The sequence below is a fragment of the Girardinichthys multiradiatus genome, chromosome 6, assembly GCF_021462225.1.
Source record: "Girardinichthys multiradiatus isolate DD_20200921_A chromosome 6, DD_fGirMul_XY1, whole genome shotgun sequence".
Lineage (NCBI taxonomy): Eukaryota > Metazoa > Chordata > Actinopteri > Cyprinodontiformes > Goodeidae > Girardinichthys > Girardinichthys multiradiatus.
In genome coordinates, this window is record NC_061799.1 from 31665986 (window position 1) to 31687790 (window position 21805).

General features: G+C 38.1%; 1 protein-coding gene across 1 annotated transcript in view; it reads right to left on the minus strand.

The window, feature by feature from the left end:
• Positions 1-21561, minus strand: part of myripa (myosin VIIA and Rab interacting protein a) — a 38700-nt gene extending 17139 nt beyond the window's left edge. The window contains exons 1-5 of the mRNA XM_047368452.1: positions 21362-21561; positions 15480-15653; positions 8488-8709; positions 6311-6447; positions 136-216 (exon numbers count right to left, since the gene is read on the minus strand). Of these exons, the coding sequence (XP_047224408.1) occupies positions 136-216; positions 6311-6447; positions 8488-8709; positions 15480-15589 (550 nt within the window). The 5' untranslated portion in view covers positions 15590-15653; positions 21362-21561. The remainder of the gene's footprint in view (positions 1-135; positions 217-6310; positions 6448-8487; positions 8710-15479; positions 15654-21361) is intronic.
• Positions 21562-21805: the final 244 nt, after the last annotated feature.

The window sequence follows — 21805 nt, forward strand, 5'->3', positions numbered from 1 at the left end:
CAAAGGATGCCATGTATTTTTATTCAAAATGTAGCTGTAAATGAAAAGCAACTGTCTGACTTTAACCATTAATTCCAAAATAAGCCTTATGGTATAAACAAGCATGATTAAAGTTTTATAAAACTGTTTTTTCACCTTCAGTTTGCCTGTAGAAAGTTGAGTCACTCCCACAGATACTGCCCTCATTGCAGATGCTCTCATCACACGCGCTGCCTTCTGCAGATACACAAAGATGTTGACATGTATATAGAGAGGTGGGTAGAGTAGCCAAACACTGTACTCAAGTAAGAGTAGCACTACTTCAATATATCTCCAAAGTAAGAGTACAAAGTAGTCATCCAAAAAAATGCTCAAGTATGAGTAAATAGTATTCAGTAAAATGGCAACTTAAGTAGTGAGTACTTGAGTAGCACTGTTTAAGCTGATTTAATTGTGAAAAACAATGTAATCATACGGAAACAATATATAAATACGTGCATGTTCTGGTACATTAATAATAAAATAGAAAAATGTCTAAAAATAAATCAAATCATTGCAAAACAGCAAATTTGGGTAGAAGAAACACACCAAATCTCAACTTCCTCAACTTTTGAAACCAATACTTACAGTAGGTAATGTATGCAGGTTAGAAAAAAAGTACTTCCAGTACAATATATATTTATTGTATATTCACTTGACCTTTAAATGATACAACAGGCTCAGCAGAAAATATCATTAGAACAAAAACGCTTGTTTAAAATATGTTTGTTTGTCATTCAGTGAAGTAACTATAGATGGGTAGTGATATTAAGTAAACATTATGGTGCAGTAAAACTACTTATAGAAGTACATTTGTTAATTCAAAATTTACTGAGTAAATGTAAATGTAACTAGTTACTACCCAACTCTGCGTGTATATGAAAAGACAGACATACAGACTACAGGCAGGGATTAAACCTGAAACCATATCACACTAAACTTTTAAATAAGACATAGGATTAAAGACATGAAAAGGGATAACCCTTGATTTTTATTCATTCATTCATTTAGAATTTCCAAATATAACATGACATATCACAGGTTATAATAACATGTTGAACCACATCAATCTAAGCGAGTGTATCCTAAGTTTTATTCTTAATCACTGACTGCTTGGTTTGTTCCTTGCAAAAGTATTAATAACCATTTTCACATTTTGTCACCTTCCAGCCACAAGCTTTGGTGTATTTTACTGGGATTTCATGTTATGGACTATGTTAATAGAGTGACAAGAAGAAAGTCATTGTTGAAAGAAAATCAGAGGAAGTCCAGTTTACAGTTTTCTGCAAGCCATTTAAGGGACACAGCAAACATTAGGAAAAAAAATCCCTAGTCAGATGAAACCAAAACTTAACTGACCTACACACAAAAACAATGTGTGTTTAAAAATGAACACGGCACATCACCCAGAACACACCGATTCCCTTGAGAAACATGGTGATAGCAGCATCATGCTGTGGAAATGCTTCCTTTATCAGGGACAGGGAAGTTGGCCAGAGTTGGTGGGGATAATTGGTGCAAAATGGAGACAGTGTGATCGTGCTGAGACTGCAAAAGTCTTAAACTGGGACAGAGATTCACCCTTTAGCAGGACAACTCTAAATGCACAGTCTGAGCTTCTGTATTCATGTGATAGAATGGTCAAGAGCTGAATCCAATTGAAAATTAGTGGCAAAGCATAAAAATGGATGTTCTACAACACTGTCTGACTGAGCTTCAGCTATCTGAAAAAAAGAGAAATTGGTAAACATTTAAGTTTCAATAAAGCTGGAAGACCCCCGAATGAAAAGCAAACAATTTTTCATCGTAAATGCAGTGAAAAATGTGTAAAAAAAAAAAGTTGAAATACAAAATATCATTTTATTACCAGTTATGCACTACACTGTGCTGGTTTATTACCTACAATCCCAATACAATACACCGATGTTTGTGGAAGCAGTATGACAAAATGAGAAAAAGGTGTATAAATACTTTGCAGACCACTGTATGTTTTGACACAAATAGAAACAACCATTTATGTGCTTTGGCTTGTCTTCTTTCATGTTTTACTTTAAATCTGCAGACATATTTTTTATGTTTACACAAAGGTTGAAAAAAACAACAAATAATATTCTCAGCAAAAACACTTAAATTGAGCTGTATATGGATGTAGTAGAATTACTCTTGATAACTGCACAGCAGAGCTCAGTCATAATTGACAGTTTTCTCTCCTGAGCTCTTTTTCACGTCATGCAAATATTCCTGCAACAATGCAACCATTTGTGGTTATATAAGTGCATTAGTGAGGCCACGTGTGGGGCATTACTGGACAACCTGAGCTGTCTGCAGCAGACTCCTGTTTGAAAGTACAGTGTGGGGAACAAGGTCATACCAATCATTTTAAAAGGGTACATACGTACATCAATTTAACAAAGTAATGTTAAGTTGGTACGTATTATGAAAATTACCAGACATTAACCTTAATTCTTACTTCCGGCACCATATTATCTCTGATGCTTATATTTGTACTTTAGTGGTGCAGGCAGGGTTTTGTTTGGTAAGTTGTAATTATCTAATGATTCTGACCTCATTCGACCCGAGTCTTCAGACTTATAAGCAAAACAGCCATTGAAAATGACAGCTAACCTGAACCCACCAATTTATACAACCTTTCAGGATTCTGTTTTAAAAATGCAGCATCTAAAAATAAATGTACTTTTTTTTTTTTTTGCGGTAGCACAATTTCACGCTAGTAGAATCACATTGATTTCTTAAGAAGTAAATTTAGGAGATTTTTTCCCATCCTTCAACATGCTCCTCACTGTGTGTGTTGCAACTTGGGTCCGTGTCTCATCTAGTTTGTCAGAGCTCCAGTTGTTCTAAACTTTTTAAACATTGCTCTGAATCTAGATATGGGCAAGTTTAGACAAATAGCTTGATAAGCTACTTTCCCTGTAGATATTTTCTGGCTTGTAATTAAAAGTTCCTTGAAATTTAAATGACAGAAAAACAGTTAATTTTATATTACTAAAATATTTTTGATTACATGTATGTGTACGGGTGAAGCTTTTTATGGGCCTGGCATATTTGACAAAAAAAATACACATAATATATAAACAGACACTTTTGTGGGGGTGGGTTAACATCTGAAAACACTGTAAAACTTTGGATTTTTCCATATCTATCTTTGTCAGATTGTTCTACAACACAAAAGGGCAAAGTCTATGAATATAAATCTAAATGCAGATGGTCCTTAAGACAGTTACTGCACAGCAGACTGAGAGAGCTGGCATTTGGCCACCATCAGAGTTTCTTTTTAGATTTGTGTTTGTTCTATTGTATTATTCTGCTTATGTTGTGACTCTCGTACAACGACAGATAGTACAGGATTTAAAAAAAAGGAAATGCTTGGCTGACTTCAGTTTAAATAACTTCTGTCAAACTGATAACATAAAATGAAAAAACAAAAAGCATGTCTGGATAGACTAAACCTGAATGAAATAAAATAAAAATTTCAAATTGACCACCATCTCGGTTTAGATTTTTACCACCAAACTCAACTTATAAACTCATAAGAGTTCACATATTTGGACACAACCCAAACAAATGAATAAATGAATTATTTTTTATACTTTTGTCAGCAGCACATAAACAATAAAGTTTATATTAATCCTGAGAATGACACAGACACAGAGAATCGTGCCCTATTTCCTGAATGTTACATTTGCTTTGAAACACCTGAATGACAACATAATGATTTCATTTAGAGGGAATGTTGTGTTTAACTTTAATCAATTTAAATCTATGCTACTGATTAAAATCTTAAAACACATGGACTTTCCACAAAACGTTTGATCACAATACCCTGTATATGCAAGTTTGTCTTGCTTTACTTTTCAGAGGGAGATGTCTCCAAGCATCCCTGATTCAGTGAGTTTAGTCTTCAGGAGAAACGTGTCACAGTTATAAATGTTACACAAGACTCAGGATTGCTCAGTTTCTAAATGTCAGCTCAACCATTGCTGATGCTGTTCATCCAGCTCCAGTTATTCTTATGCAAAGCACCAGGAACAGTGATTTATTTCTGAGTCATAATATGCTGCTCAAATTTTACACAGAAAGAAACTGTTTCCAGCACATGTCAATAATAAACAAATGATAAAAATGCATGACCCTGTGTGTTACACAGTATGAGCTGCAAACAGCAGAGGAGAGGTGGCATGATGTTAGCTCACGTTGGTCATCCTCCCACAGGGTCCAAAGCTCTGCATCATGTGCAGGCAGCGACCTCTCCTCCACAAAACACACGTAATACTCTAATATCCTCAGCCAGTTCAGTCAGATCAGAGACTGGCGAACTAATGGTGCAGAGATGTACTGCGGCTTTGTCCCTGATAGGATCTAGATGCTGAAACAGATGCTGTTGGAGGAAACACTGTTCAATATAATAAATTCCTTTTCAGCACGGTTGTCTCTTACAAAGCTCCTTGTTCAGTCATTTCTGGCTTTGACTGAAAAGATTTCCCTGGTGGTCTACTGAATCTTTTTTATTACATAAGAGACCAAAGCCCCTTTTCATCACCATCACTGATGGAACATCAAGGTTAAAAGAAGCATAAACATCCAGCAAGAAAAGAGATAAGGCTTTTATAGATTACGTTTAACATTAGGAGTAGAAATACAAAACTTTATGCATTTGACAGCAAATAAAGAAAAAAGGACCAGCACGTTTATTTTTTGAAATGTTCTTTTTTAACAGTTTGTGATTAAAACCTAAATGACCTTCACTTTTCCATCAAGAAATGTGTTTTATAGCTCTTTGCTCAGATATCTTTTCAACATCTGGGACTCTGTTCTTGATTATTCGAAATATGTTGCAAATTTTAACACTTCTAGCTATCTGGCTGTTTTAGAAAACTTGCATTTAAAATATATATATTTTTATATTTTTTACTTTAAGATTTTGTTAAAAATAAATAAGTTACTCTATTGAACTGAGACCAGATTGTTTTAGCCAAGTTTTGATCTATCACCTATACAGAGATATAATGATGGTGATGAAGGCATTTTTTTAGACGGCCATTAATTATTCAAATCAGGACCAGAAGCAACATTACACTTAGTGTGAGAGCAATTTCAGTAAGTAAGGTTTTAACTGTTCTCTAAAAACAAACCTAAAATTTTTATGTAGTTAACCTTTTAAACACTCAAAGTGTATTACATTAAAGATTAGCATGGTTAACCCATGATGATTAATAAAACAGCAATCACTGTGTGATCACAAGAGAAGGTAGATCCATAATATAAATTTCGGATTTAAAGAGACAACTTTTCCAAAGTTAGAATGTTTTCTCTCTCCTACTTAATCTTAATATTATATAGTATAGTATATTAATAATACTGAAAAATTGCATCTTCTTCCCTTATTAACAGTGCCAACACTGAAGAGTGTTGTTGCTGTTACTGTAACCTGGTAGTTAGGTATGCTGCATTCACTGATTAGAAAAAATGTCAGATTTTTGAGTTTGTTAATGCCTGGTTCCTGTTTGTGGATTAAAAATCTTATCAGTCTTATTAATAAAATATAAGGCTGATCAAACTGAAATTAGCTTGATTCCAATCTTCCTTTCTTGCATTTTTAATAAATAATTTTAGTACATGATGCAGCAATTCCTCTTTTTTATTTCCTAATGTACCTTTTCTTCATTTGATTGTCTAAACCTGCTAGCCTTTAAAAAAAGCTGTTTTCTTATCTGGATTGGGGTTTTGTGTAAACACGGTTTTAGATTTCACTGTCATTCAAGTTGTACTTTAATAGACAAAAATAAAAACCTAACTTGTAGGTCTTGTACATGGTGCTGTATCAGAAATAAATCAGAGCAATGTGAATTTTTTTAAGAGATTTCAGGCAGATAAAAATAACTTCATATGCAGTAATATGCAAGTATAGCTAAAAGTAGCAACACAAATTATTGTTTGTTACATTTGGAATATATGAAAAAAGGAGACCTTTTCTATTCTGTTTGTGTGGCTTAGTTTGGACTCATACCTGAATTCAGACCAATCTTTTATCGACTGTTTTTATTGACCATAGGCACAATGCCCTGAAAGATTTAAAAGAGCTGAAAGCAAAAAAGGTTAATCCTGATTTCTACTTTTCTTAACTGCGTTGCTATGTAAAGCAAATATAAAACTATATAAGCCTCCATAGGTGATTATACACAATATAATTTTCCATAGAGAATAACTCAGTGTAGGATTAGTCCTGCAGAAAAGACGTAAAAAGGTTTCTATTCAGAGACAATGTTTTTACCAGAAAGCTCTGAAAGAGCACTGTGCTCTGCCAGGTGTTTCCTGTAGAGGGTCTTCAGCACTTTCGCACTGCCAAACCTTTTAAAGCGTATCTTCACATTTGTGTAGAACCACTCGAGTGACTGCGTCTTCAGCAACCTGAGAGACAGACGGCAATTTAATGTTCAACAAGTACTTTATCTCGAACCTGTTTTTTTTTACACACAGTAAAGATGATCTCTGCCCATGTGCACCCAGGAAAGTCTGCAATACATAAGTCAGACTTTTTTTAAATAGTTAGTCACTACATGTCTATCATATGACTTTGCTTTTTTTTTTTTCTTATGATTCTTTTTTTTACTAGGCATTTTATCAAAACAAGGACAATCAAACAACATATAATTTCAAAATCTAAATCGTCCAGGAGTATGAATAATCTTGGGCCTAACTTTAAAATGAAGCATTATGGATTTTCTGTATTATGAAGAGAAACTGTATTTAGGGCTTCATAAATAAACCACCCAAGTAAAAATATTGAAAAGGACTGCCTTTCAAAATCTCTTGTGATTACAACTTATCCTGAAGTTTTAAAAGCAGAAATTATAGATTTAACACAAGGTGGGACTTAATCTTGGGTTAGTAGGTATGTTACAATCAGCGAGTCTGCAGCTAACATTTTTGCTCCTGCCACTTGATGGTTTATTGTGCTACTAACTTTCCGAGGGCGTTGCTTTGGAGTCCTCTGACTTGTTAAAACGTTATACAAGTGAAGACCATTTACTGTTTAACCCTTGTGAAGTAAGCACACCTAGAATGCCACTGGTCTAAAATGACATAGCCTAAGCTTGTGGCTAAAGTTTTGGTCTGAACAACCTGTGTCTGATTTACTCGAAGACATGTAGAACATTTTAAAGCATCCAAGGTTTTCAACTATCTAATTGCTGAAAAACAATGGATTTGATACAAGAGCATATGCTTAATTAGCTCATGCAAGGTTCACAATCCATCACAAATCTGAAATAATTTATATCCTAATTTCAGAAATGTATCTTGATGTTTTATTTAAAAAAGAAATGCAAGCCAAATGTATTTTTTATTTCAAGCCAGAATATTAGCCTACTCTTATTTCTAGACTTCAAAATATCTTATTTTACAAAAAGAACCTGAATAAAAGGAATGTTACAAGCAGGGGTAGGTAGTTAAATTTAGTCATTTACATTTACTTAAGTAGCCTTTTGGAAAAAAAATGAATAATTTTGCTGCACACTTAAGTAATATTATTCTGAAGTACTCTTACTCTAGTACAATTTCTGTCTACTCTATCAACGTATAGTTATGTCTATGACTAAAAAACAAGGATGTTTCAACAAAATGCACCAGACAAATACACACTTCCAGTTAATGTTAAAATGAGACTTGCATGCACACAAGCTTCAAAGTTTTCATGTTATTATCTATCTGCTGAGCCACTTGGAGGTCAAATGAAAATGCCGTAAACAGTATATCTTGTCACTGAAAATATTTTTGCAGTGTTTTAACATAGATACATGACCTGCTAAAAGTATCGATTAACAAAAAAAAAGTATTGTTTCCTCTGCCTAAATTAGTTATTTTGTACTGATGTTATTTATTTTCACATATGTTTTATTTTATTCTTTAAAATCTTTACTTACTTTACCTTTACTTTTTTATATTTTTGTCTGTTTGATTATAGGATGTTTTTTTACTTATTAAATCAGACGTTAGAATTAAATAGTTACTTATTACTTAAGTAGCCCCTTAATCAAATACTTTTTTACTCTTACTTGAGTATTTTTCTTGGATGACTAGTTTTTACTTCTACTTAAGTAAAAATATATTGAAGTAGTGATACTCTTACTTGAGTACATTTTTTAGCTACTCTACCCACCTCTGTATACCACAAAAAATGTAGAACTATTACCAAACATTGTTTGTTAAACATTATATTATCATTAAGTAAAATTCTGCAAATTTTATGATTTTGGGTAACATCCTTACACAGAGCTGTTTTCTTTACAACCCTTTTGGAAATTTTGCTCACACACCTAATATTAGAGCTAAATCATTACCCCTGGCAGGATAGAAAGACTCTGATAACTTTTGACATCACTGTCAGGACCTTATGTCTAATTCATCCTCCTTGTGTAACACACACAAACCCACACACACTGATGTTACCTGCTCTTTTGGCAGGCGCAGCAGAGCCAGGCTTTGTCCCGCTTGCTATAGATCAGGCAGGCTTTGCAGACGTTGTAGTTGCAATCACAGCACTGGCGCTTGGGGTTGAGAAGGAAGGTGAAGGGCGAGCAACAGCGGATGCAGCAGCGCTGATTAAAGCAAGTTTGCCGCGACAACAAGAGGCAGCGACTGCCCTCCTCATCCAGCTTCTGCTTCAGTTCGCTGTGGGGAGGAGGGGATGGAGAAGAGGCGAATAAGGGAGAGAGGATGGTTAAAGGCAGAGGGATAGAGAAAACCCAATCTAGTTAGGTACACTGATGTTAATGCGTGTGAGCGTGCAGGATGAGTTTGTTTTTTTGTGGCTAAAGCACCAATCACTGGTTTACTGATTCTAATGGAGTGATTAAATGCATAACCACAAAGTGACCCTCTGTTTTTGAAGAACTGAAATGAAACGGACCACAAAAATGTCAGTTTGTTAAACAGTAGAAGTATACGCTCAGTGACAATTAAGCGACATTTAGTGTGAATTATGTTGATAAAAAAGAAAATTAGCTTGCATAACTGTTTTCCAACAGATCATTATTCATCATTTTAAAAGGTGTATGTGAATGTAAAGAGTAGGCAGAGCTGAAACATCTGTGACTTTCCTCAACAGCAGCAGCGTTGTGTCTTTTTAAAAGCTTCACAGATGCCAGGAGACAATCCACATTTTGGCTTGCTAAAGAAATCACAACCATAACACAATATTCATCACATTAGCATCTAAATGGGAATTTTTAAAAAGGTGAGTTTATGTTAATGTCCACATATTCAAAGTGCTTTGAAAAAGTATTTACACTCCTTGAATTTCTTCACATTTTGTTATTTTATAATCAAAGACGTCTATGTGTTTTATTTGTATTTTTAGTAATAGAACCACACAAGGAAGCACATAACTGTCAAATGAAAGGAAACACGGTTTTCCCTTCTTTTTTTACAAATACAAATATGGAAAGTGTGGCATATATATGTATTTAGCCCCCTTTACTTGGATACCCTGAAATAAAATCCAGCGCAACCAATTGCCTTTTGTAGTCATGTAATTAATTAATGGAGTCCATCTGGGTATAATTATATCTCAGAATAAATACAGATGATCTGCAAAGCCTCAGAAGGTTTGTGAACAAACAGCTGCATGAAGATCAAGAAACATGGCAGGCTGGTCATGGCTAAAGTTGTGGACAGGGATTGGTTATAAACCAATATTGTGAACGCTGAACATCTCATGGAGCACTTCTTCTATCCATCATTCGAAATTGGAAGGAGTACAGCACAACTGCAATTTACTAGGAGATGGCTATTCAGCTAAACTGACAGGCCATGTAAGAACATTTATCAGAGAAGCAGTCAAGTGGGCCATTGTATTTCTGGATGAGCTGCAAAGATCAACAACTAAAGTAGAAGAATCCGATGACAGGACAACAATCAGTTGTACACCCATAAATCTGGTGTTTATGGAAGAGTAGCAACAATAAAGCTACTCTTGAAAGGAGGCCATCAGCAGTACTGTACAAACATTTTACTTGACACAACAAAGATGTGAAAAAATGTCATTACCTCAGATAACCCAAAACATTTTAAACTACATGCAACACGTTATGTGTGACAGAAAACTTAAATCCTCTATGGGGATTGCAGGAGCAGATGTCACATGGATGGATTCAGCTAAATACAGGGCAATCCTGGAAGAAACATGTTGGAGGCTGTGAATTTCCTCAGACTGAGGCAGAGGTGTATCTTCTAGCAAGGTAACAATGCTAAATATATGCACAGGGCTACAATGGCATGGTCTATTAAAAGCTTACCTGTGTGTTAAAATGACCCACTCAAAGTAACTAGCTGAGTATAATTGAGAATTTGCAGCAAGAGTTGAAAGTTGCTGTTCACAGATGCTTTTCATTAAAACTGATGGAGCTAAAGCCATTTTTGAATAAAGGAGAATTTAGCTCTTCAGCTATCATTATTACACAAACTCTAACAAATATGTTCATTAAACATATTAACTATGTGCATTAATTGTTTAATGTATTTAAAGCCAATACTGAAGATATTGCAATGGGAAACAGAAGTAAATATGCATTCACTGTCTGATTGTGACATTAATTATACTTGTAGTTGTGCAGCTCTTGCACTGCTTCCAGCAAAACTGGACAAATGTAAAGCCAAAATGTTCAAAAGAAGAAGTTAAACAGCAGCAAAGATGTCCAACTGAGACTTCCAGCTCATAGAATAATAAATCAGATGAGCATGAGAGATAATTGCAGACAGCGACAAACTGGTGTAAGTGGCAACAAAGGGAATGGTGTCAAAGAAATTAGAACAGCAGGAGTTCCTTCCATGACTAAATCATTTATAGTTAATTAAACCTGAATATTGATGAATTCTGACACAATGAGAATGAAAAACAACAAGCCAATGTATTGATTACAGTTAGATTTATGGAGTTTAAACTGGTTAAACTTCACAGGTTTTGAAGAAAAGAGATGTCTGTCTGAACCTTACCAGAAAAAAGATAAAAGTGTTAAAACTCCCCAGAAATTGTGAGTTTTCTTTGTTAATATATCTATAACGTACTTCTCCTGTTTTGTCAAATCACAGTTACTGTTATAATAAAGAAAAAACTGGATACATAAAACTGAAAACTAATCTGTATTACAAAAATGTATGACAAAAAGCGTAGCGCTTACACACTGGTACGATCAAGAATAATCTTCTGGTTGCAATCGTGTTTAAAAAATAAATTCTCCCAGAGCAAACCTGTAGTTTAAACGTATAACCCCCATATAACTATAACATTTTAACAGTGTCCTCAGATGCCTGGCTCACACAGGAATGGCTGCAGCAGCCTAATACTTGATAAAAATAAACCGCAGACAATGCTCTCAGGCAGTCTGAGGCAAGAATGATGTAGATGTTTGCAGTGAGTAAAGTAACATCTTAGCGATGAAGGAAATCACATAAGTGAAAGCAGCCCCAATAGCAAATCTGATTGCTAAATCATATACAGAACATGCTGTGCAGCTCTGTCTTCACATGTTAACATAGTTTTTCAAACTTGAGACGTAGGAAACAGGCAAGAAGAGATCTGAGATGTGCCATCTGTAATAGTCCTCAAAAAAATCTATTGTTTGAGTAAATAAAGGAAAAGTTGAGTTGTAGTCTTAAGATTTTAATAGCGATGCTTAACGAGGTCATGGGTTTTATGGTTTTAAATGCATTGTGATATAAGAAAAGCCCCTGCTTTGCTGCTTTTAAGCAACAGGGGGCACACAACTGCCCACAGCAATAGTTCATTTCTGTCAAAAACAATTTTGTACTAAGAATATTCATAAAATAATCTAAAAACCAGAGAAAGGTCTTGAAGTCTGTTGGATAGATGTTGCCTCGGTCATTTGCATCCTTTGCCTAAAGTAATGGTTTGCATAGGGATTACGAAGGCTCCAAGAGATTTCAGGAGAAGGGAACAAACAAATCCACAGTCTTTTTGATATATACATACAGTTAAACCAAAAACTCTTCAAACACCTGGTAGGTAAAATACTTCTGTGTGAGAAGATGGATAAATGTCATGATGCATACAATTTACAAAATAAAGTCTGAGAAAGTGACAAAATTACAAAATTTACCAACAAGCATATTTCATAATTTAATAAACTTGTGTCTACGTCTTGAAACCATTATGAAACTCAAATGTCAGCAAGTCTAATCATGGCTGGTAACAACAAGATTAGGTGTTTTTAAGCCCTTTGTTGCCAGTAGCTCAGCCAATAATCCCTTTGTCTCGACATTTGGAGACTTTCGGGAAGGAAAACTTCAAATATTGGTCAGGTACAATTATTTAAGTATTGTGTTTATAGTGAATAGACTTTGTGAACAATAAAATCACATATATGTCCATGCAAATACAAATGTGCAAGAAAACAACTTTAATTTCTGTATTTCAAAATTTCATCAGGTTCACCTTTTCATAATCACTGTTTCACTAGTTTATCTTGTAAATAAATTACATGGTTTAAGCAAAGCTATTTTACTATAAAGCTAAATTTAGCTCCATACCTAACAGTTATTTCTTAACTTCTAAGCTGGAGAAACTAAAGTTAGAGTGGGCAAGAAATGAGGCAGCCATTGACTTTGGATAACCAGATGAAGGGGGTATTCAGTGAGCCATCATGATTGTGTAAGTGAAACAAATGTGACAGTAACAGCTTAAAACTGAAGATGCCATTCAGATGAAACGTGTATGGCTGTGTCATTCACAAACGTGACGGTTCTGAGAGCTAACTGCAGTGAAAGAGAAGAGTTGACACCTATTGGGAGATTTGTAAAAGGCTCAAAGCCTCTTCGAAGGAAGATGAACCAAACGAGCCAAATCTTTTGAAAAGTACCGACCTCCCATCATAGGAGGGGCTAAACATCTACAAGTACCAGGAAATTATGTACGTTGTGTATTAACAAGATCACCATTAAAATATATATGCATAAAACTCTCAGATGCTCAAAAGCTTTGTTGAACATTTGCTGCAGTAGTATAAAATCAGAATCATTTGTGTAAATGCTTCTTACTTGTAAGTCAGGAGTTAAACTTTGTAAACTGCTGTCTTTAATCTGTTTTAGAGAAACCAGTTTCACTAATATAAGTGTAAAGAGTCTGAATTGTTTAAAGGTAAAATACTTTCTGTTGCCACAAAGCAAATGATCATACCAAGCTAAAAGAGCCAACTTTCCATTGAAGGCCTTTGGCTGTTGAAATGTGACGGAAATAACAACCTTTAGGCTAATCCTTTTGCTCCATTGGCTTATAATTGTGTTCATTGACCACAAAGTACATTATTTTGTGTTAAAATAACAACAATGAACAGTAAAAATGATTTTTTTGTTGTTATTCTCAAAGTTTATGCTTTGTTTGAACAAACTAATTATTTCCCACCACTGTACCTCTGAGATTAAAACTTGCATCAAAAACCCAGTTTAGGACCTCCCAAATTTTTTTCTGAGGAACATTTTGTGTTTGGTCTATGGTTACTTTAAGGAAACGGCTCTGAATACAACAGGAAGGTCTTTCACTTCCTGTCTCCCGCTTTTAGAACACAGCCTAGAACAAATACAGAGCAAAGGAAAGCTCCACCAAAGTCTAAAAAAGCTTTGAATGCAAACTGACCTACAGCTCACGCAGTGACACTTTTGTTAATCTACTGTATTTAATACAAAGTTCAATAATTTTCCTTTCATTCAGTTACGGAAGGTTTAATAATTCTGATAATGTAATAAAATGTTTGGTTGAAGTTGTGGGTAAAAAAGAAAAAGCTGATTAAAAGCCACAGTTGTGAGGACACCACAAACCTGCATTAATAATATTGCTCATATGTGATCAGTTACATTAATACTTCTTTTGCATCATTTAAACTGGATTATACAGTACATTATTTGTACAACTGACATTAACTTTCATTCAGATCTGTTTTGGTCTCCATGATCTTAGTTGGAAAATCAAACTGACCACCAGAGATCCAACTTTCAAAATCAGTTTTAAAGTCAGCACCCCAACTTAAATATCCAGTAAGTATTTTGCATATATAAAATATTGTCTGAAGTTTAGAAATAAAATGTTTATTAGCATTCCAGTTCTCTAAAGCTACGCTCCTACAACTTTTAAATGCCCTTTTGCTCCAAAACACATGAGGTTGGAGTCCCTGTACAAGTGTTTAAATGCATAAAATGGAGAGAATAAATTATATTTAGCATATATTGCTAATAATATGCAATAATATGTAAGCTAACTTTCTATCAATAGACACGGTGGACAGACACAACAGAGTGATAATCAGACCTTGCTAATGGAGTGACACCATAAATTATGTTTCTGGTTTATAGCAAACTGTTGCAGTCAGAGACAAAAAGAATACATTAAAAATTGTAATAATTTACCAATCCCCATCACAAATCCGGACGAGTAAACAAAGACTAAGACGAGTCTGATTGTCATAATATATCATGAAAGGGTTTGCTTGATTCAGCACCATACTATGTACTCATCTGCTCATATCAGGTCAGTTTCTGTTACCATCATATTTCCTGACAAAACAGTACTTTATTGTATTTTTGGACATCAACAAGCTAGTGCTGTAGCTAGTTAGATCTAAGCCTATCAATGATACATTAATAGACTTGAGTTAGGCATCTCCTTTCCTGAGGTTCACTGAAGTAGCTCGCATACAAGTTCTACATTTCCAAATGCAAAACTTGTGGCCTATAGCTCTTACTATAGTTAAATAAAAAAGAAAATCCTAACTCTGCGGGCAGTAAACATGTTTTACTTTGTGTAGGCCAGAGAAACATTTCTTATCCAAACAGGTTGTGTGCTTCACTGACAACCTCAAGTACAATATCAATACCAATGTTTAAATGTTCGGTACTTATGAACTCACAATTACTAAATTTGCTTTTTGCCATCTGGTACGGGTCAAGTCTGGTATCTGTTATGGGTTAAATTGTACATTTTCTTCTTATTTTCCCTTAAAACCGGCTTTTAATATTTCCTTTCTCTGAAATTCCTTCATTTGCTGCCAAGGTTTCACTTGTTTGTGTCTAAAATGGTGCATAGGTACTTTTTGTTATGTCATTGCAAACACCCTATAAAGTTTTGGTCACCAAACCCAAGGTTTTTGCCCAGATCTGAGTTTTGACTTTGAACACAAACTAAATGCAGCATAACCCTAAGCCCCACTGACCACAAACTAAAGAAATTCAGTTAAATTATTAAAAAAAGGCTGAGAATAATTAGGTTTAACAAAACATTAACATGAAAATAATCTGGTGTTTCAAACTGAAACTTAATATCTGTATAACTTTGGTGATCTGATGTTTAGTCCACAGTGAAAACAGTGAAAAGCTATTAAATTAACCTTGCTTCTCTACCTTCTGATACAGTCATTATAGAGGTGAGAACTGACCTGAGTCGATCCTCCTCCTTCTTGCGCAGCCTCATATCTCTCTGCACCACTTTCAGCACATGTGCCGCCTCGATGTCCGTAAGACCTTTTAGATCCAGTTTCCAACCCATCTTCAGCAGCCAATCTTTTTGTTACTTCACTTTTCTAAATAATCTACAAGCTTGTTGTCTTCATCTGAAAGGAACGATATATAAGTCAGTAGTAGAAAATGAGTAAGCAGTAAAATATTTTGTTTAGACCTTCATGATAAATGCAATAAATTTGGGGAAAGCAGCTAAATCACATCTGAAAACTTACTGAGCCTCAGGTTAATTCTAAAATGCCTGTAGTTAAATTTCTAGATAATTAAACCTTTATTCCTCTAACATTTATACTGACTGTCTAAAGCTGAAGCTAATAAAAGCAGTGTTTTAAGCCTTTTAGGCTTCTGAAATAAAATAATAAAATGGCTGTTGATTCTGGTTAGTTCCATCACTCTGGCATTTTCTCTCTGAACCTCAAAAATATAACATTGTTCCATAAACATTACAGTGGCTTGAAAAGTCGCTACATTCATGCTCAGTATGAGGGATTGCTGCAAAGTCAACGCCAGTGACTGTCCACTGTCTCTACATGCTCATCCAGGAGGAGGGAATGCTGCAAGTCACTGACTGGATGCAATCTGCTGGGTTTCCTTAGATAGAGAAACTTTTTATCCAATTTGAATAAATAACTGAATCTGACTGGTTAGGATTAATTGGAATGTATGTACCTGACTGTTGTGAAGTGCCTTGAGACAACATGTGTTGTGAATTGGCGCTATATAAATAAACTGAATTGAAAAGGTATTCAGTGTATTATATTAGGTTTTTATTTTTTTTTTACTATATATTAACAAAAGGTAGTTCTGGTTGGGTGAGATGAAATGTAACACTTTAGCCTGGATGCAAATGCTATATGTTGCAAAAAACTAAGCGCACGAGGATGATTACATCCCCACAGTGAAACGTGGCTGAGGCAGCATTATGCAATGAGGATGTTGTTTTAATCAGAGACAGGAAAGCTTATCAGAGTTTATGGCAAGATTAATGCTGCTAAGTACAGGGCAATTCTGGAGAAAAAAACTGCTAGAGTATGCAAACAATGTGAGACTGGGTTGGAAGTACATTCCAGCAGGATAACAACCGAATATACCCAGCAATACAATGGAATAGTTTAGATCAAACAATGTTCATATGGGAATTGGGAATCTGTGGCAAGACTTAATAATTGCTGTTTACAGACACGCTGGATGATGGCTGATGGCTGATGATGAGCTATGTTGCAAAGGGGAATGAACGTTCAACCTTTAGATGTATAAAGCTGGCAGAGACACACCGTAAAAGACTTGTGGCTGTAATTGCAGCAAAAGGTGGATCTACGTAGTATTGACTCATGCAGGGGCAAATACACTACATTCCACACTTTTCAGTTTTTTATTCTAAAATTTGAAAAGCATGTTTGATGTCTTTTCTATAGTTGACTATTATGTGGCACTTTTTGTTGGTCTACCATATAAAATGATAATGAAGTACTATGAAGTTTATGGTTTTAATGTGACAATATATAGAAAATGCAATACTTTACTTTAAACAAAGAGATGCAACAAAAATCAAACAAAAAAATAAATGCAGGTAGATTTCACATTTTAGGTCTTACAATTCTCATTTCATGATCACAACTACAGGAACATTTCTAAACCAAGGCTCCAAGAAATATTAGAAATAGCTTTTGAGATGCACAATATTACAAAGAAATTACACTTGAATTTACAGTAGGTTTTAATATATCAAATAAAACATTATGTATTGACCAGATTTACATTTGTCTGTCCTCTTTTGATATTGTCAATTTATGTCTAGACTTTTTTTGATTAAGATGCACATGAATGGTTTTATTAGTGATGTACCTGTACAACCACTGGCTCATAACATGTGACGAGCTGAGTAATTGCACAGGTACAGCTTAACAAATTAAAATACAACTGAAAAGTTATTTAAATAATTCAGATCAAAAAGTGAAACTCATATTATAAAGATTTAGTACATAATTCTATTAATCTTCAAGATTATGGCTTATGGTTAATGACAAGCCAACACTGAGTTTCTCTGAAAGTTAGAATCTTACAAGAGAAACAAATAATTTTTTTATGCAGAAATTTAATGTTATAGGTATGTTGGCCCCAGTGGGCCCACCACCTGCAGGGGGAACCGTGAGGGACTGGTGCAAAGAGGATTGGACGGCAGACGAAGGTGGAGACCTCGGCGGCCCGATCCCCGGATGCTTAGGCTGGCTCTAGGGACGTGGAATGTCACCTCGCTGGGGGGGGAAGGAGCCTGAGCTTGTGTGGGGGATCGAGAGATATCGACTAGAAATAGTCGGGCTCACCTCCACGCACAGCGTGGGCTCTGGAACCCATCTCCTCGAGAGGGGCTGGACTCTCTTCTACTCTGGAGTGGCCCGCGGGGAGAGGCGGCGGGCTCGGGTGGGTTTGCTTGTTGCCCCCCAGCTCAGCTGTCTCGTGTTGGGGTTTACCCCAGTGGATGAGAGGGTCGCATCCCTGCGCCTTCGGGTTGGGAGAGGTCTCTGACTGTCGTTTTGGCCTACGGGCTGAGTGGTAGTGCGGAGTACCCGGCCTTCTTGGCGTCCCTGTCGGGGGTGCTGGATAGTGCCCCTCCTGGGGACTCCATTATTCTGCTGGGGGACTTCAACACTCAAGTGGGAAACGACAGTGACACCTGGAGAGGCGTGATCGGGAGGAATGGCCTCCCCGATCTGAATCCAAGCGGTGTTTTGTTATTGGACTTCTGTGCTAGACACGGATTGTCCATAATGAACACCATGTTCAAACATAAGGGTGTCCATCAGTGCACTTGGCACCAGGATACCCTAGGCAGGAGGTCAATGATCAACTTTGTTGTCGTATCATCAGACCTTCGGCCGCATGTTTTGGACACTCGGGTGAAGAGAGGGGCTGAGCTGTCCACTGAACACCGCCTGGTAATGAGTTGGATCCGCTGGAGGAGGAGAAAACCGGACACACTTGGCAGGCCCAAGCGCATAGTGAGGGTCTGCTGGGAGCGTCTGGCGGACCCCTTGGCCAGGGATGTATTCAACTCTCACCTCCGGGAGAGCTTTGACCAGATTCCGAGGGATGTTGGAGACATAGAGTCCGAGTGGACCATGTTCTCCACATCTATTGTTGATGCTGCTGCCCGTAGCAGCGGCCGTAAAGTCTGCGGTGCCTGTCGCGGCGGCAATCCCCGAAACCGGTGGTGGACACCGGCAGTAAGGGACGCTGTCAAGCTGAAGAAGGAGTCCTATCGGCTGTGGTTGGCTTGTGGGACTCCTGAGGCGGCTGATGGGTACCGTGGGGCCAAGCGTGCCGCGGCCCGGGCGGTGGCAGAGGCAAAAACTCGGACCTGGGAGGAGTTCGGTGAGGCCATGGAGACGGACTACCGGTTGGTCCCAAAGCGATTCTGGCAAACCATCCGGCGCCTCAGGAGGGGGAAGCCGTGCTTTGCCAACACTGTTTACAGTGTGGGTGGGGAGCTGCTGACCTCGACTGGGGACATTATCGGCCGGTGGAAGGAGTACTTCGAGGATCTCCTCAATCCTGCCATCACGCATTCCCTGGTGGAAACAGAGGCTGGGGACTCGGGGTTGGACTCTTTCATCACCCAGGCTGAAGTCACTGAGGTGGTTAAAAAACTCTGTGGTGGCAAGGCTTCGGGGTTGGATGAGATCCGCCCTGAGTACCTCAAGTCTTTGGATGTTGTGGGGCTGTCATGGTTGACACGCCTCTTTAACATTGCGTGGCAGACGGGGACAGTGCCTTTGGATTGGCAGACTGGGGTGGTGGTCCCCCTTCATAAGAAGGGTGACCGGAGGGTGTGTTCCAACTACAGGGGGATCACACTCCTCAGCCTCACTGGTAAGGCCTACGCCAGGGTACTGGAGAGGAGAGTCCGGCCGATAGTCAAACCCCGACTTCAGGAGGAGGCAGTGTGATTTTAGTCCCGGCCGTGGGACACTGGACCAGCTCTATACCCTCTACAGGGTACTCGAGGGTTCATGGGAGTTTGCCCAACATGTGTTTTGTGGACCTGGAGAAAGCATTCGACTGTGTCCCTCCTGACGCCCTGTGGGGGGTGCTCCAGGAGTATGGAATCGGGGGCCCTTTACCAGGGGCCATCCGGTCCCTGTACAAGCGGAGCAGGAGTTTGGTTCGCATTGCCGGCACTAAGTCGGACCTGTTCCCGGTGCATGTTGGACTCCGACAGGGCTGCCCTTTGTCACTGGTCCTGTTCATAACTTTTATGGACAGAATTTCTAGGCACAGCCAAGGGCCAAAGGGGGTCTGGTTTGGGGACCAGTGGATTTCGTCTCTTCTTTTTGCAGATGACGTGGTCCTGCTGGCCCCATCTAGCCAAGACCTACAGCATGCACTGGGGCAGATCGCAGCCGAGTGTGAAGCGGCTGGGATGAAAATCAGCTCCTCCAAGTCCGAGGCCATGGTTCTCGACCGGAAAAGGGTGGCTTGTCCTCTTCAGGTTGGAGGGGAGTTCCTGCCTCAAGTGGAAGAGTTTAAGTATCTTGGGGTCTTGTTCACGAGTGAGGGAAGAATGGAGCGGGAGATCGACAGACTGATCGGTGCGGCTGCCACAGTAATGGGGGCACTGTGCCAGTCCGTTGTGGTGAAGAGAGAGCTGAGCCGAAAAGCAAAGCTCTCAATTTACCGGTCGGTCTATGTTCCTACCCTCACCTATGGCCATGAACTTTGGGATCCCGGATACAAGCGGCTGAAATGAGTTTCCTCCGTAGGGTGGCCGGGCACTCCCTTAGAGATAGGGTGAGGAGCTCGGCCATCCGGGAGGGGCTCGGAGTAGAGCCGCTGCTCCTCCACATCGAGAGGAGCCAGTTGAGGTGGCTCAGGCATCTATACCGGATGCCTCCTGGACGCCTTCCTCGGGAGATGTTCCAGGCACGTCCCACCGGGAGGAGGCCCAAGGGACGGCCCAGGACACGCTGGAGGGACTATGTCTCACGGCTGACCTGGGAACGCCTTGGGCTCCCCCCGGAGGAGCTGGAGGAGGTGTCTGTGGAGAGGGACGTCTGGGCGTCTGCTGAGTCTGCTGCCCCCGCGACCCGGTCCTGGATAAGCGGAAGACGATAAGTACGAGTACGAGGTATGTTATGATCTACACATGAAACAGGTGGGAAAAACTACAGTAGAAAAATTAGCTGAAGCAACAGGGATAATCACAGCCTTGAGAAGATATGGAAGCGAAACCCCATTCAAGAGTTTGGGTGAGATTCATGAGTCGTGAACTTCATCTGGAGACAGTGCTTCAAGAGGCAACATATGTGTCCAAGCCATGGGCTGCAACTGACACATCCCTCAAGCAACTCCTGAACCAACTTTCTTCATCAAGGCACATTGATGGAAGAATTCATGCAAAAAGAGCCTGACCAAGTATTGAGTGCTTATACTTTATAATACTACTATACATACACTACTATTCCATAAGTGGAACTTTCTAGAGTAAATATTATTTTTTGTTTTTTATTTATTTGTTTTACATGATATTGTAATACAAGATCAAAAAATAAGTTTTACTCTGTTAAAACTGAGAGAAATTCCTTGGAGTTAAAAAATATATACCAATTATGTCATTAGACCCCTTACCGCACGTCATACTAATATAGATATATAATGTTGACATTTGCAATTTAATTTATATTGAGATTTTGGTCATATTTAGACACATGTAAATACCAAAATACAGAGCGCGCATTGCTTTTTTTGATGGTGAAGGCTACTGGCATCAGTCAATATTTCAACATCTATAAAAAATACTTACCGGTTTACCGCGTTTATCGAGCCCCTTCACGGCAGCACAAGAGAAGAAAAGACCCTCTTCAGTCCTCCAGTGAATTATCTATCAGCTAACGCCAAACATCTATGGTCATTTAAGGAGTCTGTTGTGAGTATTAGTTTGTCTGTATTAAAAAACAAAAGTTGAACCAAAGTGAGGGCTGGTGGGTGAGGTGCTGCAGGACCGATTAGAGCAGCCACCGGTTTGTGTCTGAGAGGAAAATCAGGATAAATCCAGATTAGTTTCCACTTCCAGAATTTCTCTGCTCGCAGAGGGGGGTATTGATGTGACATTATTGCGCCACGTTGTGAGAAGAGAAATATCGCAAAAAACATCAAATGATCTAAACAAATAACTTTTGAAGTAATTTGTCAGAAAAGGACATTTCTTGGAGAAACACGTTAGACTAGTTTTAGGGTAAAGAGTGTT